Below are 25,567 nucleotides of genomic sequence, written 5' to 3'. Positions count from 1 at the left end.
GCATTATTGATCCGCCGGTGGCGCGGCGGGGAAAGAGCGTGTCCGGCCAATGGAAAGTCGTGAGAGGCGTGAGAGGCGGGCCTAGGGAGGAGTGGCACTGTGTGTACGGAGAATGCGGACTCGAGCTGGGTGAGTGCGTTGCCATCTGACCAGCTGTAAAGTTGGACTGTTGGGGCCGGGAGAGAGGGAGGAAGGAAGGGACCGTGCCCAGGGCAGGGGCAGGTCTAGGATTCGAACCCTGGCCCTTCAGTCTTTAGACAGAAACTTACAAAGAGACCCAAGCATTTTCCGGGAAAGTGTTAAAAGTGCGAAGAAGCTACGAGCTTAAGTCCCTCCCTGTCTGCGCCCGTTAGTTCTCTGTGCAGCCTCAGTTTCCCCATCTTACAGCACCTGCCCCCCCAGTGTGATGTTTGCAGTATTTAGACTGTGCTTGGAAATGGGGTTGAGAGAGAGATGGAGAGAGAATTTCCCATCAGTCTTGGAATAAAATCCACACTACTCCCAATTCATGTTCTGCCTTGTCAACCTTGCGTCCTCACCTCTTACCACTCTTTCCCGGCTCACTCCACTCCAGCCACACTGGCCTTCTTTGCTGTTCCCCCAACAGCCCACCTCAGGGCCTTTGCACATGATGGTCCCGCCGTCTAGAACCCCAGACCTTCCCAGGGCCAGCTCCTTATCATTCAAGGCCTTCCCAGACCACCCTTCATCAAATAGTCACTCGATCAGGTCGCTGTTTTATTTTCTTCACAACACTAATTACAATCTGAAATTAGAAATTTATCTTGTGTTTAAAAAACGTATGGATGTAGTCATTTATTTTCTATTGCCCGCCCCCCGCCAATTTTCCCTCCCCCATTCCAAATGTGAACTCCGAGAGGGCAGAGATCTTGTCTGTTTTTATTCACTGCTGAATCCTCAGCACCTAGACCCAGGCCTGGCACGTAACAGGTGCTCAGCAAATTTTGGGGAATAAGAAGAGACCAGCACTAGGCAGAGATGAACCAGGGTAAGACGGAACTGGAGGGATAGTCACCGAAGAGGTGGGGCTGGGAAGAAAGAGTGAGAAGCAGAGTAGGGAGAGAGCAAGGCCTTCCTTGATTGAATGTCATGGGGGACAGGTGCCCCCGCCTTCAAGGGTCCCCTGAGAATGGCAAGCCCAAGGCGTCTCCCACCTGCCTCCCCAACCCCCATGGAGAGCCAAGAGCTCCCCCGCTCCCCCCAGGGCATGCGGGGTAGGGAGCAGGGGATCACAGAAGTATGGGTCCTGCCTCAAGTCTAGCTGGCCTGGCAGTGCACAATGGGACTGTTCAGATGGCACTGAGGGACACTCTGGGGTGAGTGCAATGTCATCAAAGAGGTCGAGGGTGGAGGCATCCAGGGCAGCGAGACTCAGGCTGGGGCTGGCATAGGGTGCCTCAGTGGGGGCCACAGCACAGGCCACCCCCAGGAAGGGGGATGGAGGTGGTGGAGGTGGCCTTTGGGGTGGTTGTCTCCGGGGAGGTGCTTCCTGGGACAGGATGGACATGGTTAGGCGCTGAGTGGCAGCTTCAATCTTGGCAAACTGCCTGCAGAGAGAGACAGGCATTAGCCAGGTGACCACGAAAGAGTCCCCTCCTGTCTGCCATCCCTTCTCTCCCTTCCTACTTTTCTTCTCTGTGCTAGTCTCCCTGCCCCTGGGTCCATTTTCTTGAGTCTGACAATTCAGTCTTTCTAACCCCATTCATCAGGAAGCTCTGAACAGCATGGAGTTTGTGCACTGGACTAGTCCAGCACTGTGCACATTTTTGAGATTTAGATTTATTACTGACCATATTCCAACATATAAAAGTATAAAATGTCTTAAGGAAGGGGTGCCTTTAAAAGAATTCTCACACAAAGGCATGAACTATGGAATAGCAGTGCATCAGCAACGTGGATTCTGCTTCCTGTTTTAAACAGCTGTAAATCTGCATCTCCACCAACCACTGGTTGAAGTCTCCAGCCTCTCCCACCTGGATGACTACATCAGCCACTGCACGGCTCCCCCCTCCCCAGCATTCCTGCCCCCTCAATTAACATGACAGATGGATCTCGCAAACTCCTGTGGGATGAATTGTGCCCTCCTAAAATTCCTATGTTGAAGTTTTAACCCCTAGTACTTCAGAATGTGACTGTATTTGGAGATAGGGTCCTTAGAGAGGTGATCAACTTAAAGTGACATCATCAGGGTGGTCCCTAATCCAGTAAGAGGAGATTGGCACACAGAGGGATGACCCTGTGAGAAGTCTAGGAGAGAGGCCTCTTGCTGCCTGACACCTTGATCTCAGACTTCAGCCTCCAGAATTGTAAGAATGCACATTTCTGTTGTTTAAGCCACCCAATCTGTGGTGTCTGATTATGGAAGTTCTAGCAGATTAATATAGAAAACATAATGTTGAGCAAAAGCAGTGAGACTTAGAATTAGTGGCTCAGTAGTAGAGCGCATGTTTAGCATGTACAGGGTCCTGGGTTCAACCCCCAGTACCTCCATTAAAATAAATAATAATTTTTAAAAAGTAAATAAATAGATAAAACTGATTACCTCCCCCCCAACACAAAATAAAACAAAACAAAAATAGAATTAGTGGCTGTGTGACTCCATTTAAATAAAGTTCCAAAACAGCCTAACTCGGTTGACAAGGAAGTCAGGATGGTGGCTTATGGGAAAGAGACACCGTGAGGGCCTTCTGGGCAAGGAACACCCTGTTCCTGGATCTGAGTGTTGGTTACTTTAGAGGGCTCCCTTTGGGAAAATTCATTAAGCTCCACACGGAGGATATGTGCCTTTTTTGGTACTATGTTGCACTTCCAGGGGAAAGTTTATTTTAAAATGTAACTGATATTGCATGATTCCGTTTATATGAAACGTCCAGAATAGGCAAATCCCTGGAGAAACATAGAGCAGCTTGATGGTTGCCAGGTGCTGGGGGGAGGGGAGCATGGGGAGGGCCTACTGATGGGTACAGGGTCTCCTCTGGGAGTGATGAAAACATTCTGGAACTAGATAGAGGTGATGGTTGCAAGACGTTATGAATAAACAAAATGCCACTGAATTGTACACTTTACAATGTTTAAAGTGGTTGAATTTTATGTTATGTGTATTTTATCACATGAAAAAAACATATATATCTGGCTCTTAAATAAATTAGCGAGAGCTGCCACTCTGAAGCTATCTTCGATGCCAAGGAGGATAGTTATGCTCTGAGTGCCCCAGGGAAAGTTTTCAGTAGTGGGAGGTCAGGTTAAATGATGGAGAGAGAGAGACTGACAAGATCCACAACGATTTCATGCCATGTATGGTCCTTGACTTGAACAAACTAAGTATAAATAGCATTTAGGGCTGAAGAGTTGTGACATTTGTGATTTATTTTAAACTATTTAAAAAATATAGATGAAGGAAATATGCTAAGATGTTCTGGACAATCAAATCTAAGAGATGGATTACATTAGGTGATTCGTGATCCTCAAGCCTGCGGTTCTCAAACTTGAGTGCACAACAGGACACCCAGGGGGCTTGTGGAAACACAGGTTCCTGGGCCTGTGAGCTTCTGCTCCTGCAGGTCTGGGTGGGGTCTGAGAATCTGCATTTCTGACATGTTCCCAGGGGAGGCTGAGGTGCTAATACTGCTGGTCTGGGGACCATCTACCTTTTGAGAACTGCCGCATCAGACAGCTGTCTTGACTTTTCTGGAGGTTTGCAAGTTTTCACAAAAAGTTAGAAATCCATAGCATGGGTGGGAGGGGGTTCTTGAGGGAACAGGGCCTGAGGGGACCTGGAGGGAGAAGGAGGGCGTGGGTGGGAAGATGCTGAGGAGAACTTGTCTCTGACCTGGATCTTCTCAGGCCAAGCCTAAGTGCCCAGGGGAATGTGCTTCAGAGCTGCTGGGCTGCCCTCAGGGCCACTGGTGGGTGGCCGGGGTCTCTGGGGAGCATGTGGCAGAGCCAGGCATAGGGGTGATATCTAGGATGCTACGACAGAGAAGCTGGCCCTGGGGAGCAGGGAGGAGAGACAAGAAGCCTGGGAGATGAGAAGCTGACATTAGCAGAGGGTCCAGATCGGGGAAGGACGGCTGAAGAGGGGGAGAGGTCCTTGAGCAGTCGATGGCGAGGCTGAAGAGGAGTTAGGAGGCTAGCTCTGGAACATGGGGCTGGACCCTTTTTGGGGGGAGGTGCCTGTTTTCCTCTGCAGTGGTGGGTGGGTGTGGAGGGTGGTGGTGAGCATTCTGGGCGTGGCCAGGGCCAGGCATCCTGTTGGAAGGTGGCTTGCGACGTATGGGGGCAGTGGTTAGGCTGGACCAGACTCCCATTTACTCAAATCTGGTTCCAAGACCTCCAGGAGCAAGGACCTGGGCTGGCTGGGAGGAGCAACCTACTTAAGAAAAGCAGGTCCTTGGGCAAGTCACTCTATCTCTATGTGCCTCAGATTTCTCATCCGAAAAATAAGGATTATAATAGTGCCTATCTTTCCTAGGGTTCCTGTCAGGCATTAATGAGTTCATACTCATTGTGAGTATTGTGAGTTAAAATGAAAGTACTTAGAATAGTGCCCAGTACATAGTAAGTATCAGATGCATTTCAGCTACTATCATCACCATCACCATTGTCACCTCCATCACTGTCACCATCACCATCACCATCATTATCATCATCACCACTATTGTCAGCATCACCACCATCACCATCATCACCACTATCACCACCATCACCATTACCATCACCACCATCATCATCATCACCATCATCACCATCATCATCACCACCATCATCAGCATCACCATCATCACCATCACCATCATCATCACCACCATCATCATCACCACCATCATCAGCATCACCATCATCATCACCACCATCATCAGCATCACCATCATCACCATCATCATCATCACCATCATCATCACTACCATCATCATCATCACCATCATCACCACCATCATCATCATCACCATCATCACCACCATCATCAGCATCACCATCATCACCATCATCACCACCATCATCATCACCACCATCATCATCACCACCATCATCAGCATCACCATCATCACCATCACCATTATCATCAAGTCCCCGAGATGCTGTATCCAGTTAGGACTGCAAAGTGGTCCAGAGCATGGGCTCTGGACTAAGACTGCCTAGGTTTATATCAGCTCTCTAGCTGTGTAGCCTTGGACAAGTTATTGAACTTCTCTAAGTTTCTGTAACTACAACACAGGGAAAAGACGCAGGTTTGTTGGGAGCATTAAGTAATACAGCCCATGTTAAGGCCTTAGTACAGTGCACCTGGCACACAGTAAGCTCAAAAAATGGTTCCCATCAAGGGGAAGGAAAGCACAGGGCAAGCAGGGGTGGAGCTGGGTGGGTGTAAGAGGTAGGACAGGCTGAACAGAGACCTGAAGGAGCAGAGGTCTCCATCCACACTCTCAGAGACATGGAAGGGCATTGCCCTACGAAGGGAAGAGCATGTGCAAATGTTCAGAGGCTGAATGGTGAAGTGCTGGACGGGGAGCTGAGGCTGGCAAGGGAAACAGGTGCTGATGGGGCAGAGGCTTTGTTCTGAGAGCAATGGGGAGCCACAGGAGGTACTTGAACAGAAGAGGGGCTGAGTGTGGTGTGTGGGTTAGAAAGGGCTGCTTGGAAGCTGCTTTCCAAAGGTCCCAGAGTCAGACCCCATCTCTACACCCCCTACCTGATCCTGGTCTGAGCCACCACCATCCCTCACCTGGATTACTGCAGTAGCCTCCTCCTGGTCTCTCATGTCTGCCCTCGCCTCTACACAATCTCTTCTCCTTTAAGATCCCACCACATCCCAGCTCAGAGCCCAAGTCCCTCCAGAGACCCCCCAGGCCAGGGCCATGTTTCCTTTGAATCTAATTCCCTCCCTCTTTCACTCTGCTCCAGCCACCCCAGCCATCTTACCTCCTCCAAACACACCAGGGATGTTCCTGCCTCCGGGCCTTTGCACTTGCTGTCCCTTTCCTACAGTGCTCTCCCCTCAGGTATCCACAGGGCTCCTTCCCTCCCCTTCCTTCCTCACACCTTCCCTAAAATAGCAGCCCTCCCCCAGCGCGCCCTCTGCGGCACTTGGCACCTTCTAACCTACCATAATTGTAAAAAATTGGGGTAAAATTCACATCACTTAAAATGAACCATTTTAAAGTGTGCAATTCAGTGTCATTTAGTCCATTCATGATGTTAGGCCACCACCACCTCTCGTTAGTTCCAGAAATTTTCATCACCCCAGAAGGAAACCCCCTACCTGTTAGCAATCTCTCCCCCACCTCCCCCAGCCCCTGGCACCCACTAATCTACTTTCTGTCTCTGTGGATTTGCCTGCTCTGGACATTTCACATTAACAGAATCACACGATACATGGCCTTTTGTGTCTGGCTCCTTCCACTCAGCACATCTTCAAGGTTCATCCACATTGTAGCATCATACTATAACTGTCACTTCTTTATTTTGACTGTCCCTTAGCTGCCTCCCCACTGGAACACAAGCTCCACAGAGGCCGAGAATTTTATCTGCTTTGCACTATGGGTCTCTGGAGCTGGCACACAGATGGTGCTCAATAAATGCATGCTGAGTGTTGATTGCATCCAGCCCTGGGGTCCACGTCTCCCTGTTCTGTCTGGGCCTGGTCTCCCCCCATACTGAAGGCTCAGGCCCGTCTCTGCTTCCCTCCGCCCATCCTCACCCCACCCCACCTCACCTGCAGATCTGGTTGTGCAGGAACCTCCTGTGGTTGGGCCTCCTTTTTGGGGGCCGGGTCCGACGGGGGTGCAGGGTGCGCAGTATGTGGGCAGCTGCCCCGCTCACAAAAGCACACAGCTCCCGGGGCCCTGGCTCAGAGATTCCAGGGGCTGCAGGAGCCCCGGGGTGCATGGCCCTGGTGATCTGGAGTAGCTCCCCACAATATTCCTGCCAATCTGAAAGCAGCCCCCCAAATCTGTGAAGAGAGAGGAGCAGCAAGGGCTGGGGCTCAAGGCTGGGGAGGGGGACAGGGCTTTGGGAGGAGCAGGTGGATCTGTGGGGAAGGGCACTACCTGGGCTGGCGGAGGCAGGACACAGGGAATTAGGACAGGTCGTCCCACCTCTGCCCTAGCCCAGTCCCTGCCTCCAGTGAGCTGGACTCCAAGCTTTGAGGAGCCCGTGGGCGGGGGGGGGGGGGGGGGGGGTTGGGTTTCCTGATATAGGAAGGCAAGGGGGCAGGGAGGGGAGGCGTCCAATTAGCACATAGTTGGACCTGGGATCTGGGGCCTGGCAGCGTATATGGGGGGCCAGAGAAAAGCGCCTGGAGATGGCCAATTAAGGGGACAAAGCCCTCATTAGGGAGGCGAGGCCAGGAGCCGAGTCAACCGCAGCGATTAGTGTGGAGGACCTTTAATTGCAGTCGCGGGAAGGGGGGGTGGGAGGCTTAGGTGCAGGCTGGGAGAGTGGGGAGGTGGCCCCAGGAGGCACGCTGGGAGCCTCCAGCTGTGGGGCAGGCACCCACATCCGCCCACCCACCTGCAGACACACCTACCTGTGCCTCCCTGCCTCCCTCCGCCCCAGGCCCAGCATCCTGGGGAAACTGAGGCTCAGAGAGCAGCGTGCTCATGCTCAAGGTCTCCCGGCCTGCAAAAGGGATTAGCTTCTGGGGGGAGGGTTGACTTCCAAACCCTGCGTCTCACATCCAAGCTTCTGAGTGAGCAAGGGTGAGGGGAGGGGGAGCACCTAGTTGCTCAGGCGGTTGACACAGGTGACAGCCAGGCTGTGGCAGAAGGGGAGGAGGAAACATGGGCATGGTTTCCCCCAAGGCATTTTACTGAGGGACTAGGGGACCCCTGGTGTTTGGGGGAGGCAGAGAACAGACTGGGAGGTGGCAGGGGGAGGGGCTGGCTGCCAGGGCTGGGAGTGGGGTCCTCTTGTCTCCGGCAGAGTGTTGGCCCAAGTGGGGGAACCCGGTCTGGGCTGGTGAGGGAGGCAGGTGTCTCCGTGTCTGCTCTGAGAAGACCGCATTGGAGGTTTGTGTTGGGAGGTGTCTGTGCCCTATGGATGCAGGAACACGTTACCACAAACCTGGCAGCTTAATACCATGTACATCGATTCTCTTGGAGTTCTGGGGGTCAGAAGTCCAACATGGGTCTTATGGGCTAATGTCAAAGTGTTGCTTCTGGAGCTTCTAGTGAGGAATCTGTTCCCATGCCTTTTCTGGCTTCTAGAGGCCACCCACTCGAATTCCTTGCCTTGTGGCCCCTTCTTCTATCTTCAGAGCACATTACTCTGACCTCTGCTTCTGCTGTCCCATCGGGTCTCTAACTCTGACCCTCCCTCTTATAAGGACGCACCAGGTAACCCAGGGTAATCTTCCTGTCTCAAGAGCCTTAACTCCATCACACCTGCAAAGTCCCCTTTGCCATGTTAAGGTCTCAGTCACTGCTTCTGCAGATTAGGACGTCAGCCTCTTTGGGGGGCCGTTATTTAGCCGGCCACAGAAGGGGAGGCTTGGCCCCAGCAATGGCTCCTCCCAGGTGGCCTTCAAGTCCATATTAATGGGGCCAGTTGTTCCCGCTGCTGGGGCTGAGCCTGGGGCTGCCCTGGTTGCCTACAGCATCCAGGCGGGGAGAGACACAGAACAGTGAGGACGTCCCCTGCGGCTCCCCGGTGCCCAGGCCCTGCACCTGACGTGCTGTGTTTCGAGGAGGCCCCCCTCCCCTGGGCACTCACAGGAAGACATTACTGTCCCTGTTTCTTGAAGGAGAAACTAGGGTTAGGGCACACCGTCACCCAAAGTCCCAGTAGCAGAGCTGGGACTTAACCCTCATAGGGAAAAAAAATGGAGGCACACTAAGAGCTTTCTAAAGGGTCTCATAGTTGTTAAATACTAAAGTATGTAGTTTCTCACTACACTTACAAATATTATCTTCTTTCCGCCAAATGATACCCTGATAAAGTTATCAGCAACAAATTATTAAAGACTGGCAGAAAACCACCTCTGGCTCCATAAGAGAAACGAGAGCTACCAGATGTGATAAGGTGTAATGTTATGGAATTAAAAAACCAAAACCTCAGTGCCACCACTTGGGGGATTCTGTGTCCTGACCTGAGCATCCGTCACCTCCCTGGTAAATCAGGGTGGCGCAGCAGCCCAGGGGGAGACTGTGGCTTTGCGACTTCCCCGAGCTCACGGAGCAGCTGACAGCAAAGCTGGGGTCTGAACATGAGTTAGCATATGCTGGAGACCACGCCTTTGCTTCCCAGGCCTGCTCATCGTCCAGCAGTGCCACCCACCAAGGTCAGCACAGCGGTGGCAGCCTAGAGGGCGGGCGCAGGGCTCAGGGTGGGGACCACCAGGCGGGCCACGGCAAGGCAGTAGTGGGTGCTGAGGGGCGGCCTGCGTGGTGAAGGCTCCCCATGCCAGCGATATTGCCAGGGGTACACTTACCTATGAGCATGTTGTGAACTGTGGCCACTGAGGCCAGCAACAGCAGGTCGACCAGATGTCCAATGTTGCCCTCGCTGGCCTCAGCTCCAACACATGGGCTGTGGTCCCTCCCACACCCAATGTGCCACGACACAGCCAAGGATAGGGCAGCGTGGGCACAGGTGTGGGGACATCGCAGGCCTCACCTGTCCATCTTGGATGCCCCCTCACTGGCCTCCCCTCCTGGCCCCCGGCGTCTCTCACTGCCATCTGTCTGTGATTCTCAGTAGCTCCAGGGCTGTCTCTCCATCGTGCATGCTCTCTCCTCTGCCCCGCTGGTTTTTCTGCCCCTCCCTGGGTTGTCTGTAGCTCTTTCCTCTTCATCGTGTCTGTGACTATGCCTCCCACCATTCCTGTGCTTCTGAAGGCTTCTCTCACCATCTCTGCCTATTTCACCACCTCTACAGTGTTTCTCAATGTTTGTCTCTCTGACTTTGAATGCATGTCTGTCTTGGTCTGGGCGGGTCAATTCCACACATGTGTATGTGTTTGTGTGTATCAGCACATGTGTCCTGGACGTGCATGTGGTGTTGTGGGATGGCCTGGAAGGTTTCCTGTCTCGTTACTCTCAGGCCAAGAAGGAAGGGTCCAGGGTCCCTTAGCAAAGGGCCAGGGGCGGGGGGAGAGGACCCCCAGGTCTATGGAGGATTGGAGGTCAAAGCTCAGAACCCAGGACAGGCAAGGGGCCACCCCTGCATGGCAGGGGCATAACCTTTGCTAACCCAGCTCCAGAAGCGGGCTCACATCCAAGCCACCAGGAGCCAAGGGCAACATCTGCTGGCCATCTCTGTCCCACTGCCATACCAGCAAGGAATACATCTGGGGCCACCCACTGGCAGGCTCTGGTCTGGGGATGCTCCACCAGGGGGCGCCAACGCCCTAGGCTGGTGCTGGGAGGCCCTGCTGGAGTGGCGCTCAGGGTGTGTGGTTCCCCACTTCTGAGCCCTTCTCTGCCTGTCTCCCTGCTTAGTAAGAGTCACCCACAGCTGGGGGCTGGCTTCATCTGATGTTTGTGGAGGACCTGCAGTGCAGGTATTACAGGGTATTCACAGGCTCCTTTCTCCTATCCTGGCCCTTGGAATTGGGAGTTGGGGGACACATTTAATCATTGAACAAGCATTTGTTGAGCACCTACTGTGTGCAGAGACTGAGGTTGCAGTGGCAAGCAAGACAAAGACAGTCCGTCCCTGTTGGAGTCTGGAAGGGGGACAGCTGTATAAGAAATGGCCAGTTGGGGATGTACTGTGAAGGTGCTCAAATTGGACAGAAATTGGAGGCTGGATGGGGGAGGAGTGCTGCTTCGGCCAGAGACACCCTCCCTGAGGTGATGGTTGTCCTGCATCCTTAATGGAAGAGATGGCAGCCAGGAGCTTCCCAGGCGGAGGGCATAGCGGGTGCAAAGGCCTTGAGGCAGGAGCAAGCTTGAGGTGAAGTCAGAGAAGTGGACAGGGGTCAGACCCACAGGGCCTTGTAGGCCAGGTAGGAGCTCAGTTATGAGGGCAAGGGTGATGGGGAGCCACTGAGGGTTTGTATGAGTCAGGGTTCCCCAGAGAAACAGAACCAAGAGGATCTATATGTATCTCTGTATCTCTATCTCTGTCTGTCTGTGTAGCTATCTCTATAGAGAGGTTGTTTATGTTACATTACATATATAAAGAGATCCACTATAAGGTACTGGCTCATGCAACTATGGAGGCTGAGAGGCCTCACGATCTACCACCTGCAGGCACCCAGGAGACCTAGGAGAGCCAGTCGTGTCATTCAAAGGCCTGAGACCCAGAGAGTTGATGGTGCAGGTTCCAGTCTGGGTCTGAAAACCTGAGGACCAGGAGTGGCAAAGGCAGGCAGACATCAATGCGCCAGCTGAAATGGTCAGGCAGACGTTGAATTCAGCCTTCCTCCACCTTTCTGTTCTGTTCAGGCCCTCAGTGGATTGGGTGAGGCCCACCCACACTGGGCAGGGCATCAGCTTTACCCAGCCTACTAATGCCAGCTCTTCCGACAGCACCCTCCCAGACACACCCAGAGATCATGTTTCACCAGATATCTGGGCATCCTGCAGTCCAGTCCAGGTGACACGTGAAATTAACCATCACATTTCCTTTTAAAAATTTTTTAAATTTGCATTCATTTTTATTGAAGCATAGTCAGTTTACAATGTTGTGTCAACATGACATTTCCTTGTGATTAACTCGAGGTCAGCTCATTAGGACCCTTGATCGCACCTGCCAAGACCCTTCCATTTTGCCATGCAGCAGAACCTGTCACAAGAGTGAGGTCTACTGGAGAAGAGGGGCTTGTTATACAAGGGTGTGGGTCACTGGGGATCATCACAGAAGGTGGCAGCCTCTCTTGGGCAGGGGATTTGGTGTGTATCTATCCCTGTTCAGATTTCTGTACTTAAAACAGAGAGATCCATTTTCCCCACACAGATGGGACCCTCTGAACTGTCCTCCAGGGAGTCTGCCCTGGTTTCCCCCTATCCCGGCTGGCTGGGACGTCTCCTCTGGGTCCCTTGCCCTGGGCAGCCTCCAGGGGCTCCTGACCATGCATGTGAAACCTGCGAGATGGTCCTTGGATGGAGGTGGACTCTGGGCTGGATACACTCCCAGTTAAATCACTTCCTGGTACAGGATGTTACATCACTTCTGGCTCTGTGCCTGGCCAAGAGACTTCAGAGAGCCTTTATTTACTGAGCTCCCCCCACCCCTACACACCAATGAACTGGGGATGATGCCCCTTCCACGTGGAGAGGCCTGGGAGGGCAGGACAGGCTGGAGGGCCCCATGAGAGCCCCAAAAGATGTCAGAAAGGAGCATCCTTAGGCTGTGTGAGGCACAGGCTGGCCCTATGGCTCCCTTCTCCTGGGACAACAGACAGCAGTGACCTGGGGACTCCTCTGTCTGCCTCCTCCCTTATTTAAAATGTATCTCTGCTCTTTTCACTCTACTTGTGTGAAAAAGGATATTTTATTTTTGATCTCTGGCCCTGGGAGTTCTGCCTGCTCCAGATACCTCCTTTGTGGGGTGGGGTCGGGGGTGCTCCTGGGAGAAATGTCCCCTCTCCCCAGGTCACCCCAGGCCCTAATCCTGTCTTCTCTAGTGACTGCAGGTTGTGCTATCACCAAGGTGATGGATTGAATGGCCAAAACCAGAATCAAACGTCCACACAGCAGGACACTCGACCTCTCCCTTCCAGAGGGAAGGGAGGTTGGTTGGGGGGTTCAGGCATCTGGGGTCCCGGAGCATTGGAGGGGCAATGGTGAGTGGGACCTGTGTTCCTCCTCGACCCTGTAACCCTGTAATCAAAGGGGGCAGGGCCCAGACTCTAGTCCTGGCCAAGCCACGTTAGAGCTGGATCCCAGAAGCCTGGGACACATGCCCCAACCTCCAGAGTGTGGCTGGCAGGCTTGCGGGGGAGGATGTGTGGGGAAGAGGAAAGGGCCAGTCTCCCCAGCTCCTCCCAGGGTTTCTCTCCCCCTCCTTTGACAAATTCCTCAAGATCAGGGTGCAGACCCTTGCCAATCCTCTTTTGGATGACAGCTCTAGGATGGGGGTAAATGGAGAGACACCCCCAGATGCACACAGGGCCTTTGGGGCATGTGACAGCCTAGGTCCCTGGGCAGGGTTGTGTAGGTCTTGGCCACCTTCAAAGACTGCAGTCCCCACCCCAACCCCGGCCCCTAGGGTGGTGGGGCTCAGTGGGACTGGAGCTGGATGAGACTCCTCATCTAGTTTGGAGGGAGTCAGTCCCCCCAAAACCTGGGGCGGGGTGTTGTTGGCCAGAAACAGGAATACTGGAGACTGGAGAGGCATATATCCAGTTGTTTGCTTGGTCCCACACTGAGGCTTCACTGACTGCCTCCAGCCCTGGACATACCTCCATGCCTGTCTCTCCTGTTTTATTTTTCTCCCAGACACTTAGCAGCACATAGCATGGGACATGTGTTATTTATTATGCCTTGTTTATTACCACTCCTTACCCCCTACTGCAGATTTTGTAAAGTCACTGGGACTGGACTTCTGTTGCCCCCTCCCCGGCCCCCCATCTCTATGTCCCAGCTCCTAGGGCAAGACCTGAGGAGGGTCCTGGGTCAGGACTGAGGATCTGGAAACTACAGGGTCCTAGGAGTCTCTGAGCACTGGCCTGAGAGCCTCAGATGACTTCTTGTGATATCTGTGTCAGCTGCCTGTCTGTGAGAGGGCCCATGATGTCCCTCGCAGGGCCATGCAGAGGATCCCACATACAAGGCTCCAAGAGGGATCCAGCTCTGGGATGGATGGGGGACAACTCCTCCCATCTGTGTCCCTGCAGAGCCAGACACAGGTTTGGCATCTTGTCACTTGCCCCGCAGGGCTGTTACTGTTGTTTTGAAAATGAGCCCGTCAAGTCTGCAATCTTTTTTTTTCCCCCAAAGAGGCACCAGGCCCCGAGTGGGAGCCAGTTGCTCATAGGGGATCCTCCCTCCATCCCCAGGCCTATGTAGTGGGCAGGGCCTGGTGTGTTTAGGAGCCATGGATACAGGTGGGGACAGACCCCAGGGGGCAGGGCCTGCAGCTCTCTGCTCATCCTAGTCTTCCCCTTCTTTACTCCTCAACGGCTCAATCTGCTCCAGTGTCCCTCCCAGTGCCTCTAGCAGCCTTCTTTCTGGAGGAGGAGTTAAAAGCTGAAGTGAAAGGAATGCATGGGCTAGGCTGGAAGCCAAAGGTTTCACATGCCTGAATTCACTGGAGACTTCATAAAGACCCCACAGGGCAGGAACAGGTCCAGCAGCTCAGAACACCCATGAGTCCCAGCCTGCCGGGGGATGGGGTAGGGAGGGCAGGCCTTGGGAAACTATGGGAGGCTGTAAAAATCCACTTATTCAACAGAATACCTCCTGCTTGTGATCAGGCCCCTTGTTGGTTACTGGGGACACCCGGGTGGCAAAGAGAGACCCTATCCCTCTGTGATGGAACATAGATGAGTGCCGCTGAGCATGTAATGGGACCCCTCCTAGCGTAGGGGCTTTCCAGTAGGAGTTGAAAAGGGACAGGGGTAATATGCAGTGTGGCCCTCAGGCTGAGGAGGATTGTCTTGGAGCAGCGGTTCTCACCAAGGAGCTTGTGGCCAGGTCTGGAAATGGCCAGCCGTCCTAAGATGTGGTGGAGGTGAGCTCGGGGACAAGGAATGCTATAGGCCTCTAGTGGGTGGAGGCCAGGATGCTGCTAACCGTTCTACAAGGCACAGGACAGCCCCCATAGCAAAGAACGATCCGGCCCAAATGTCACTAGTGCCATGGTTGAGAAACTGTTGGATGACCCGCAGAAAAGTCAGTTTGGCTCAGAGGCCGAGGCTGGTGAGGAATGATCGTGGGAAGGAGGGAGAGTGGATCAGAGACAAACCCATCTTCCCCTAAGCCCCAGGCTGTGGAGGAGGTTCGGGGCCCCTGGTGCTCTGGGAGGGCCCCTGCACAAGCAGGGCCCAGGTTTCGGAACAACTGCACTCTCGAGCAGTTGGGACCTGGTCGGGGCAGGAAGCACTGAGGGTCTCGGTTTCCCAGATGAGGGAAATGGGAGCCCCGAGGGCCTGGGCATGGGGGCCAGGACAGGAGTGACCACAACCCTGGTGGGCGAGGAGTACTCGGGAACCGCGCTGTCCAGGAGATGTTCTATCCCAGACGAGAGGGAATCGGTACTAATAAAGGGGAAAATGCGACCCCGCGTCTCGGCCTGGCTTTCCCCAGCCGTGGGCCAACCCCCGTGACCGACCCAAGGACCGGGCGGTCAGGGTCCCGGGAGAACTACAATTCCCAGGACACCTCGCGCCGACAGCTCCGGGGAGCGCCGCGACGGCCGGCGGCCAATGGGGGGACGGGGGCGGAGCCTCGGTGCACGTGGCGTCGTGACGCACCGTCGGCGACGCCGGGGTTTGTGTGCGCGAGAGGCCGCCGATAAAGGTTGGGTGCCTCGTGCCGGGGGCCGTTGGGAGGGAGCGCACCCCCGCCCCCTCCCCGGCCCCCACTCCTGCACCGCAGCTATTGGGGCCCCGCCTTCCCGTCGGCCCCCGCGGGAAGGCCCTGGGTCTCCCCATCTCGTTCCCCGGTAAGGGCCTCAGGTGAGAGACCGGAGGGGTGGGGGCGGGGGGAGGGACCGGAGGGCGGAGACGTTGGGGAAACGGCGAACGTGAAACCGGAAGGGATGTCTTAAAGGGAAGGGCTCTATTTCACTTCCGACTCGTGTCGGCCGGGCTGGCTCCGCCCTCTTAAAGAGCAAGGGGCTGCTTTTTAAAGGGGCGGGGCAGGGTGTGCAGTTTACAAGTGCTTCACGCATTTTCCCTCGCCTAAGAATGAATTATCTCTTTAAAGGCCAACGACAGTGTTCCAGGCACTGAAGGAAAAGTATCTGAATCCTGGTGGCTTCAAAGCAGTTCCTAGTTTAGCTCAACAAGGTGGAGACTGGTGTGCTTTAGCAGCGTCCTCTTAAAGGGGAAGTCGGGCCGATGGAAGGGTGTGGTCCGGCCTTTTGAAGTGTGTGCTCTTTATTGGTTAAGATGGGTCCGAGCTCTTCCAGACCACGGATGTCTCCTGTTTAAGGCAAGCCGGCCTTCTGAAAGGCACGTGCTTGTTCCCTAGGATAATCACTTAAAAGGAGTTGCTTACATGTTAAAGGGAACGCTCATCTTTTTGAAGGGAATCTTTATAGCCTGTCCAGAGGGGCTGCCCAGCTTTCTTTAACCCAGGATATGTTCACTGAGCGTTCTCTCTGTGGCAGACGTTACTCTAGGCGCTGAGATGTAAAAGTGAACAAGATGCCTCTAGTATCTGGTGGGCATAGGTCAGGGATGCTGCTAAACAACTTCCAAGGCAGCCAGCCCCTGGACGCTGGTCCAGCCCCAAATCTTAACAGTGCTGAAGCTGGGAAATCCTGATTATAAAGTAGGTTAGACGGTAGTTAACCCTATGGAGAAAAAAATAAGGCAGAGAAAGACAATAGGGAGTACTGGGAGGGTTTGTAGAGTTAAGTAGGGTGCTCAGGGGAATACCTCCCCGAGGTCACATTTCAGCAGACTGGGAGGTGAAGGAGGGAGCTCACTGGACATTGGAGGGAAGGGGGTACTAGGCAGGGAGTCGGTGTGAGGGCCGCAGGTGAAAGCAGGTGACTAGGGTGCTGTGAGGGATGGAGAAGCTATTGGAGGGCAGTCAGGGAGGGGAGGAGGTCGTGGGGCTCGGGAAGTCTGTAGGTTCTTGTAATTGATCTGTCTTCTCTCAAATGAGAGCTGTGGAAAGCTTTTGCACAGAGGAATGAAATGGCCCATCCTCCGTCTGTTAGTAGTTTGGATTCAGCCTGTGTGTTAGGAACAGATTGGGGGTGGGAAGAGTAAGGGTAGAGACAGGGAGATCTATCAGGAAGCTGTTGCAGCTGCCCAGGAGGGAGATACTGGTACCCTGGACAAAGGTGGTACTGGGGGACTTGGTGGGAAGTGGCCAGATTCCAAGGATGCTCCTGCTGGAATCGGGGAATCGGCTGACAGACTGGTCCTGGAAAGTGAAAGAAAGAGAGGTGAGGATGCCCTGAGGAAGAATAAAGGTGTTTCCAGAGATGGAGAAGACTGTGGGTGAAGGAGTGATTTGGCAGGGACAGAGGGGTGGGGACAGAGCAGGAACGAAAACAGGAGTTAGGTTTTGGGTATGTTAAGTTTGAGGTGTCTATGAGGCATAGTCTGGCAGGGGTTTAGAGTTCAAAGGAGAGGTGTCAAGTAGAGATCAGTATTGGAATCACCCCATTTATAGACTGTGAAGTCCCAAGAGTGTGTGAGGGCTTCCAGGGAGAATGTGGACATAGAAGAGGAGGGTTGACAGAGCCCTGGACTCTCCTACCTTCACAGGTAGGGGGACCAGAAGGACTAGCGCCCGAAACAGAGGAGGGATGGGAAGTGAGGAGAGCAGTCTCCCAGAAGCCAAGGGGAGTAGGGGAGTGGCTTAAGGAGAGGGAGCCTAAGGCACCCACTGACCACTGAGCAGAGACCACCGGACTTAGCTCCACGGAGGCCGTGAGAGGAGGAGGAGGGAGGATCTGACTGATGGGGTTTGAGATGGGAAAGAGCATGTACTGACAGCACTTTTGAGTTGCTGTGCTGCAAGGAGATAGAAATGAGGCCATAGCTGGAGGAGAAAGTGGGGTGAAGGATTTTTGTTGTTTTAAAGATGGGAGATCTAGCTTTTGGGTACACTGATGGGAATGGTCCAGGAGATGAAGAGATCACTGTAGGTGGGAAGTCAGAGTCTTTGGGCCCAGAGGCAGGCAGGTGGGGAGGGGTAGTGCTGAGTTTCTTGGCTCAGCACCACTGGCATTTTGGACCAGTTCTGTGCTGGGGGGGTCGCTGCCCTGTGCACTATAGGATGGTGAGCATCATCCCTGGCCTTCACCCACCAGATGCCAGTGGCACCTGCCCCACCAGTGGACAACCAGACAACGAAAACAGTCTCCAGGCATTGCCAGATGTCCCCCGGCGTTGGGGGCGTGATGGTGGGGGAGATTCCACTGCCCCGTGGAGAGCCACCAGTGTAGCGGTTGGAACGTGGGACTCTTCTGGTTGCTTTTATTTTCCCAGTGACAAGATCAATGGCAGGATCACCTACCTGCTAAGAGCAAGAGGGGAAAGGAGAGAGGTCTGAGGGGAAAAGAAACATGTGGAGTATCACCTGGTATGGGTGGGTGAGTGGGCCAGAGGAATGCAGTACCAGCATGCAGGGCAATGGGGAGGGAGCTTTGAGGTTCGTGGGTGTGAATGCAAAAATTGCCAGTAACCAGCAGCATCTATTGGGGGGGGTAAGGGGGGAAGTGAGGACGTGGATAGGGGGTGGAGGGTGCAGAGCTTGCAGGATCAGTGGATCATGGTTCTGGTTGAGCCCAGGGATTTTGGGTTAGGGTACCCAGGGGGAATGGTCAAGGGGATGGGGTGCGTGCAGAGTGGGGTGCTCACAGAGCCTTTGTTTATAGTGAAAGGGTTTTAGGATACGGCAGCGGGCATGGATATTGAGGCAGGAAGGAGGGGGAGGTCTTCAGAGGGAGTGAGGTGAAGGATCTGAAGCCATGGTGCTGGAGACCGCAGCCTGCTTCAAGAGCACTGCCTATCTTTAGGGGAAGTGAGCCCTAAAGGCAGTGCTTGGCCTCTTAAAGGCCATGTCCAGCCCCCTAGAGGAGACAGCCGGCATCAGGGGGGTGACCAACTCCTCTCAATTTGCCGTATGTTAGTTACCATTTTAGCACCTGAAGTCTTCCATCCTGGGCAGCCTCTCAGTCCAGGGCTGACATGGGCCATAGGAAGCCCTAATCCTAAGAGAGGTGCCCCTTGCCTCTTAAAGGGCCAGCGTGTGGGTTTGGGGTTGAGAGAATTCGGTGTGTGGGTGGAGGTGGGGGGAGCACACGCCCTCCCCTGACCCGGAATCCCTCGTCAGGTGTGATGGTTGGATCCCACGCGGACATGGCACCGGCCTCTACCGCAGAGGGGGCCGGGGAGAAGCCGGGACCCGCGGCTCCCGCTCCGACGGCCCAGTATGAGTGTGGGGAGTGCGGCAAGTCCTTTCGCTGGTCATCCCGGCTCCTGCACCACCAACGCACGCACACGGGAGAGCGGCCCTACAAGTGCCCCGACTGCCCCAAGGCCTTCAAGGGCTCCTCAGCCCTGCTGTATCACCAGCGGGGCCACACGGGCGAGCGGCCCTACCAGTGCCCCGACTGCCCCAAGGCCTTCAAGCGCTCGTCACTGCTGCAGATCCATCGCAGCGTGCACACAGGCCTGCGGGCCTTCACCTGCGGCCAGTGCGGCCTGGCCTTCAAGTGGTCCTCGCACTACCAGTACCACCTGCGGCAGCACACGGGCGAGCGGCCCTACCCTTGCCCGGACTGCCCCAAGGCCTTCAAGAACTCGTCCAGCCTGCGGCGCCACCGGCACGTGCACACGGGCGAGCGGCCCTACACCTGCGGCGTGTGCGGCAAGAGCTTCACGCAGAGCACCAACCTGCGGCAGCACCAGCGCGTGCACACCGGCGAGCGGCCCTTCCGCTGCCCACTCTGCCCCAAGACCTTCACGCACTCCTCCAACCTGCTGCTGCACCAGCGCACCCATGGCAGCGCGGCCGCCGCCCCGGCCGCGGCCTCCGCCTCCGCCCCTCCGCCGCGGGAGCCGGGTGGCAAGGTCTTGGTCTCCGATGCCTACCTGCAGCGGCACCTCCAGCCCCCCAGCCCGCCCGCGCCCCCACCGCCTGCGCCCCCGCCCGTGGTGCCCGAGCTCTTTCTGGCCGCGGCTGAGACCACAGTGGAGCTGGTGTACCGCTGCGACGGCTGTGAGCTGGGCTTCGGCAGCGAGGAGCTGCTCCTGGAGCACCAGCCCTGCCCTGGGCCCGAGGCGCCGCCTCCGCCCCAGGACGCGCCCACCGAGCCGCCCAAGGCTGACCCTCCCCCGCCACCCTCTCTGACTCCGTCGTCCCCCCTGCCGCACCCCCAGCCGGGCGTCGCTGCCGCCCCTGGCTTTGCCTGCCTCCCCTGCGGGAAGTCCTTCCGGACGGTGGCCGGCCTCTCCCGTCACCAGCACAGCCATGGGGTGGCTGGCGGGCAGGCATTCCGCTGTGGCAGCTGTGACGGCGCCTTCCCGCAGCTGGCCAGCCTCCTGGCACACCAGCAGTGCCACGTGGAAGAGGCCGCGGCCGGGCGCCCGCCTCCCCAGGCTGAGGCTGCCGAGGTCACCTGTCCCCAGGAGCCTCTGGCCCCCGTCCCCGCACCGCCTACTCCCGCACCTGCCCCGGCTTCTGCCGAGCGACCCTACAAGTGCGCTGAGTGTGGCAAGGCATTCAAGGGCTCATCCGGGCTGCGCTATCACCTGCGGGACCACACGGGTGAGCGGCCCTACCAGTGCGGTGAGTGTGGCAAGGCCTTCAAGCGGTCGTCGCTGCTTGCCATCCACCAGCGCGTGCACACGGGCCTGCGGGCCTTCACCTGCGGCCAGTGCGGCCTCACCTTCAAGTGGTCCTCACACTACCAGTACCACCTGCGGCTGCACTCGGGCGAGCGGCCCTACGCCTGCGGGGAGTGCGGCAAAGCCTTCCGCAACACCTCGTGCCTGCGGCGCCACCGGCACGTGCACACAGGCGAGCGGCCCCACGCCTGCGGCGTGTGCGGCAAGAGCTTCGCCCAGACCTCCAACCTGCGGCAGCACCAGCGCGTACACACGGGCGAGCGGCCCTTCCGCTGCCCGCTTTGCCCCAAGACCTTCACGCACTCCTCCAACCTGCTGCTGCACCAGCGCACCCACTCAGCTGAGCGCCCTTTCGCCTGCCCGATCTGCGGCCGCAGCTTTGTCATGGCCGCCTACCTGCAGCGGCACCTGAGGACGCATGCCCCCGCCAACACTGCTTCTGGCCCCGCAGCCCCGCCTGCCGGCCCCCAGCCTCCTGCCCCACTGGCTGCCGCCCCAGCCCCCTCTGCCACCCAAGATGTCCACGTCCTCCCCCACCTCCAGGCCACACTCTCCCTGGAGGTGGCAGGGGGTACGGCCCAGGCCACACCCCCGGGCCCAGCAGCCCCCAACTCCCAGACGTTTCTCCTGGTGCAGACTGCCCAGGGTCTCCAGCTGATCCCCAGCAGCGTCCAACCCTCCACACCCCCGCCCCCACCTGCACCCCCCAAGCTCATCTTGCTGCCCTCCAGTACTGGTGGTGGGGGCAGCCATGCCAGGCAGGGCCCACGAGCTGGGGGGAAAGCTGGTCAGGGGGCTGGAGTAGTCTGGCTGCCAGGCCCTGGAGGGTTAGGGATGCAGGGAGGGAGCAACACCGGGGCCAGCACGGGAGGGCAGAGCCTCATAGTTCTGCAGAATGTGGGGGGTGGGGAGACAGGGCCGCAGGAAGTGAGTGGGGTCCAGCTCCAGCCCCTTCGGTCAGCCCCAGAACTGACCACGGTCCAGATCCAGCCAGCCCAGGAGGTGACCACAGTCCAGCTCCAGCCAGCACAGGAGGTGACCACGGTCCAGCTCCAGCCAGCACAGGAGGTGACCACGGTCCAGCTCCAGCCTGTGGCAGGTCAGCTGTCCAGTTCCAGTGGCGGAGCCATGACTACTGAGGCCCCTAACCTACTGGTGGTTCAGAGTGGGGCAGCCGAGGAGTTGCTGGCAGGCCCTGGCCCCGGGGAGCCTGGTGATGGTGAGGCCAGCACTGGTGTGGTCCAGGATGTGCTCTTTGAGACCCTGCAGACGGATGAGGGGTTGCAGAGCGTCCTGGTGCTGAGCGGGGCTGATGGGGAGCAGACCCAGCTGTGTGTGCAGGAAGTGGAGACCCTACCCCCAGGGCTGGCTGAGCCGCCAGCCCCTGGCCCACAGGGACAGAAACTGCTCATTATCCGCAGTGCTTCAGCCACAGAGCTGCTGGAGAATGGCAGCGTTGGGGGAGGTGCAGCCGCGCTGCAGCTGCTGGCCCCACCACCACCTAGCCCGGCCTCTGCTCCTGCGGGCCTCCCTGCGGCTCCTGCCTCCCAGATGGTACAAGTGGTCCCTGCAGGAGCTGCACCTGGTGGCATGACCTCACAGGGTCTACCCTCTATCCAGATTGTCCAGACTCTGCCCGCAGTCCAGCTGGTGCACACGTTTTGACTAGAGCCACTGTTACCTCTTCCTGCCCTACACAGAGACCCGGACGCACTGTCCACCATGGCTAAGCTAAGATCGGGGGAGGGGAGCTGCAGGCTGGACTTGCTAATAAAGACCAGAATCTCCTCTCCTGTGTTTTTGTTTTATTAGTGGGGTAGGAGGTCAGTGTTAAGACTCATCTCTTGCTTCCTGGTTCACAGGTGACTTGCTTTGCTTCTTGGGGTCAGCCACTTCTGTGTGGGGTTCTGTTTGTCCTTAAAAAAAAGGGGATGCAGTGGTCACTATACGGGGAGGCACTGGAATCTAGAATCCTGGTTTTGTCACTTGTTCCCTGTAAGTCACCCCACCCATCCCCTCACGAAAAAACGGGTGGCTGCGAATGCTTACCCTAAAGGTCACTGAGAGCCCGGGTGGGTTGGGGTGGGTGAGTTTGGGAGCTAGAGAGCTCAGGATGCGACGCGGCCCCTCCCACGAAGGCCCGGGAGTCTGAGAATTGATCCATTCCCTTCGTCGCCCCGCCCCACCCCCGCGCTCAGGTTGCTCAGCAACAAGGGGACTTCTGGAAGGTAGCTGGCTTTCAGCGCGTGCGGTTAAGTACCGCTCCTCGTCCCCACCCCTCCGGGTCTACTGATCCCATCCTCTCCCTCCTGCCCTCTACCCCGCCAGCGTCCGTGTGGGTCTTCCTACCGGCCCCCTTTCTCCATTGCTCCCCCTCTACCTCACGTCCGTCAGGGTCGCGGCTCCCTGCCCTGGTCTAGTCCCAGCCCAGGCTAGACTTCCTCCACCCGCCTCCAGAAGTGTGACAACAGTTGCTAAGGCCGGGTGCAGGCCCCGCCCCGCCCCCCGGCAGCGCGCGAGTCTGACGTCACTTCCTTCGGCGACCCCTTCCCGACCCTGCCCCCCCAACCCCTTGTCAAAAGCAAAGCGACTCGCAGAGGTGCTTGCAGGTCCTACTTCCCGCGACGCCGTTCGGGGGTGGTTGGGCGCAGAGAGGCTCTGGGCACTGGGGGTCAGAAGCGCGGTCCCTTCCCCAGGAGCCTGGGAGGGAGCCCCGTGTTGCCAGTTGTTGACGTGCACGGGCCGTTCAGGCGTAGATCGCTGAACCGTACGGAGAGCCTGGGGGCATCCTGGGAGACTTCAGAAAGATCGTTGGGTTGGGAGGAAGCCTGCCGTGTCTCGACCCTCGCTTGGGGGCCGCGAGCGTCCTCAGTGACCTATCTTGGACATGCTGCTGCTTGTCCGCAGCTCTGGGGTGCTTTGGGCACCAGAGGTGCCCTCCTGACGCTGACCTGCTTGTTTTCGCCAGGTGCACGCCTGCTCCCTTGGGGGCGCGGGAGCCTGGGGGCTGCAATGGCCCCCAGCCACTTGTCGGTGCGGGAGATGAGGGAAGATGAGAAACCCTTAGTGCTGGAGATGCTAAAGGTGAGAGCGGGCAGGGCCGTCAGTGAGCCTGGGACCGGGCGCCTGTGAACCTGGGTGGGTGGAGGGTACCGGTGAGGGACACCAGGGAGCCTGGGAACGGGGCGGGGGCAGAATGGGGGACCAATAAGCGTGGGGGGGCGGGGACACCAGAGAGCCTGGGAGGGGCAGGGCCGGCCTAGTGAGTGGCTTCGGCCACCTTCCTGAGGCAGCCCTGACTCCTGGGGAGCCGCCTTTTCCTCCTAAGAGACTTACTAGCTTGGCCCTTTCTCTCTCTAGTACCTTCTCCCTATCCTGGGGGTCAAGAAGGGTTTTAACAGCTGGAGGGCTGTGGAGTCGATGGCACACCAAGTCTTTCCGTAGTCTGCCCACTTCCAGTCTGCTCTACACCCCAACTTCCTGCTCTTCAAAGCAGAATCCCTGGGCCTCAGCTTGGCATTCGAATACCCGTAGTACCCCTCTAGCGTCCTCTCTTGCTGTCGAGAGCGTGCTGCTACTCTGGCTTGGGGCATTTCCTCTATCCAGCCTTCCCTGGTGCCCCGCACCTGCACCTGCACTGAATGGGGAGCCCCACAGCTCCTAATTCACCCATTCACTCACTCAAAGCCTGGTATGCCAGCCCTGTGTTCCTTCATGCCCACAGCAGATGTGGTCCTAGCCCCTCTGCCACAGGCCCCAACTCACTACCTGCCTGCCTTCGCCTCTAGCAGCCCCCACCCCGGATCCTTCCTGGGCAAGGTCTGCCTCCTCTCCTAGTCCCTGCTGCCCCTGGGAGCCCCCCACTCTGACTGTTCCTCCTGCCCACAGGCTGGTGTGAAGGACACAGAGAACCGCGTGGCCCTCCACGCCCTGACACGGCCGCCAGCCCTGCTCCTCCTGGCGGCAGCCAGCAGCGGCCTGCGCTTCGTCCTGGCCTCCTTTGCCCTGGCCCTCCTCCTGCCCGTGTTCCTGGCTGTGGTGGCCATGAAGCTGGGCCTGCGGGCCCGGTGGGGCTCGCTGCCCCCACCGAGCAGCCTGGGGGGCCCCTGGGTGGCTGTGAGGGGCTCGGGCGACGTGTGCGGGGTCCTGGCCCTGGCCCCAGGCTCCAATGCTGGTTATGGGGCCCGGGTCACCCGCCTCTCTGTCTCTCGCTGGCATCGCCGCCGAGGCGTGGGCAGGCAGCTGCTGGCCTTTGCTGAATCCCGGGCTCGAGCCTGGGCGGGCAGCATGGGGGAGACCCGGGCCCGGCTCGTGGTCCCGGTGGCTGTGGCGGCGTGGGGTGTGGCAGGGATGCTGGAGGGCTGCGGCTACCAGCCCGAGGGGAGCTGGGGCTGCATGGGCTACCCGCTGGTGAGAGAGTTCGGCAAGGACCTGTGACTCCACAGCCCAGAGGGAGGAAAACCAACACTTAGTGAGCATGTGCTGTGTGCAGGCACTTTCACAGCCTCCCTCCTTCTGTGGATTCCCCAGCCCACCCAGGGCCCAGAAACTGAGGCCCACAAAGGGCAGGAGACCCCACCGCAGCCTGACATCTGTCTGCAGCGTTTGAACTTCTCAGAGAGGTCGACCTGTCCAGCCCCTGCCTCTGGTTCTGTCTGCACTGAGAAATTTCCCCGTCTGTCTGTCTGTCTGCCAGGCCATTGCCGCTCGTGCTGCGGGCCTGGGAGAGAGACGTGGTGGGAGGAGAGGAGGCCCCTCCACCAGGGTTAGGGCTTGCTGCAGGGGCAACCCAAGCGGGGAGCAGACCCCCGGGAATGGGATGGGGATCGATGCCTGTGCTTGGAGGGGTTGAGTCTGCAGAGGCAGAGAGGGGGTGAGCGGAGCCTTTGCTGAGGAGGGTTGTCTGTGTAGAGAGCCCCCCCTGGGGGGGGAGGCACAGGGTTGCCCAGCTAGCCCCTCCCCGGAAGGTGAGAGCCGGGAGGGGCTGTCAGACCCATCTGGTTTTTCACACCGGTTTGCTAATAAAGCCTGAAACTGCTGTGCGCCTGTCTCCCTCTCTCTGATGCCTTTTCCAGTCTGTCTCGGAACCCCTCCTTCTGTCTGACTCCTCCTTTCCCAGGGTTG

At 57.2% G+C, this 25,567-nt stretch overlaps 3 protein-coding genes and 1 long non-coding RNA gene across 10 annotated transcripts; 2 read left to right on the top strand and 2 right to left on the bottom strand.

Moving 5' to 3' along the window:
* ZNF628 (zinc finger protein 628) lies at positions 1 to 22,231 on the top strand. 4 transcript variants are annotated; one of them, XM_074369159.1, is made up of 2 exons: positions 1 to 129; positions 18,927 to 22,231. In XM_074369159.1, the coding sequence occupies exon 2, from the start codon at positions 18,932 to 18,934 to the stop codon at positions 22,106 to 22,108; it is 3,177 nt and encodes a 1,058-aa protein (XP_074225260.1). In that variant the 5' UTR covers positions 1 to 129; positions 18,927 to 18,931; the 3' UTR covers positions 22,109 to 22,231. The 4 variants fall into 4 exon arrangements, with proteins under 4 accessions (XP_074225260.1, XP_074225258.1, XP_074225257.1 ...); XM_074369157.1 differs by lacking the exon at positions 1 to 129 and adding an exon at positions 15,348 to 15,570; XM_074369156.1 differs by lacking the exon at positions 1 to 129 and adding an exon at positions 15,348 to 15,583.
* NAT14 (N-acetyltransferase 14 (putative)) lies at positions 12 to 25,481 on the top strand. Of its 4 annotated transcripts, none has more exons than XM_010961914.3 (3): positions 12 to 129; positions 23,412 to 23,527; positions 24,332 to 25,481. In XM_010961914.3, the coding sequence occupies exons 2-3, from the start codon at positions 23,456 to 23,458 to the stop codon at positions 24,878 to 24,880; spliced, it is 621 nt and encodes a 206-aa protein (XP_010960216.2). In that variant the 5' UTR covers positions 12 to 129; positions 23,412 to 23,455; the 3' UTR covers positions 24,881 to 25,481. The 4 variants fall into 4 exon arrangements, with proteins under 4 accessions (XP_010960216.2, XP_010960214.2, XP_010960215.2 ...); XM_010961912.3 differs by lacking the exon at positions 12 to 129 and adding an exon at positions 22,929 to 23,052; XM_010961913.3 differs by lacking the exon at positions 12 to 129 and adding an exon at positions 22,930 to 23,042.
* C9H19orf85 (chromosome 9 C19orf85 homolog) lies at positions 136 to 7,120 on the bottom strand. The gene is made up of 2 exons (XM_045521790.2): positions 6,734 to 7,120; positions 136 to 1,568 (listed from the first exon to the last, which is right to left on the bottom strand). Exons 1-2 carry the CDS (start codon positions 6,904 to 6,906, stop codon positions 1,109 to 1,111), a joined length of 633 nt encoding a protein of 210 aa, XP_045377746.2. The 5' UTR covers positions 6,907 to 7,120; the 3' UTR covers positions 136 to 1,108.
* LOC123618797 (uncharacterized) lies at positions 22,234 to 22,940 on the bottom strand. The gene is made up of 3 exons (XR_006727255.2): positions 22,824 to 22,940; positions 22,493 to 22,664; positions 22,234 to 22,359 (listed from the first exon to the last, which is right to left on the bottom strand). It is a non-coding gene; the product is annotated as an uncharacterized LOC123618797 (long non-coding RNA).
* Positions 25,482 to 25,567: the final 86 nt, after the last annotated feature.

This window comes from Camelus bactrianus, chromosome 9, assembly GCF_048773025.1.
Source record: "Camelus bactrianus isolate YW-2024 breed Bactrian camel chromosome 9, ASM4877302v1, whole genome shotgun sequence".
In the NCBI taxonomy this organism is placed as follows: Eukaryota; Metazoa; Chordata; class Mammalia; order Artiodactyla; family Camelidae; genus Camelus; species Camelus bactrianus.
This window is presented reverse-complemented; position numbering and strand designations above follow the sequence as displayed.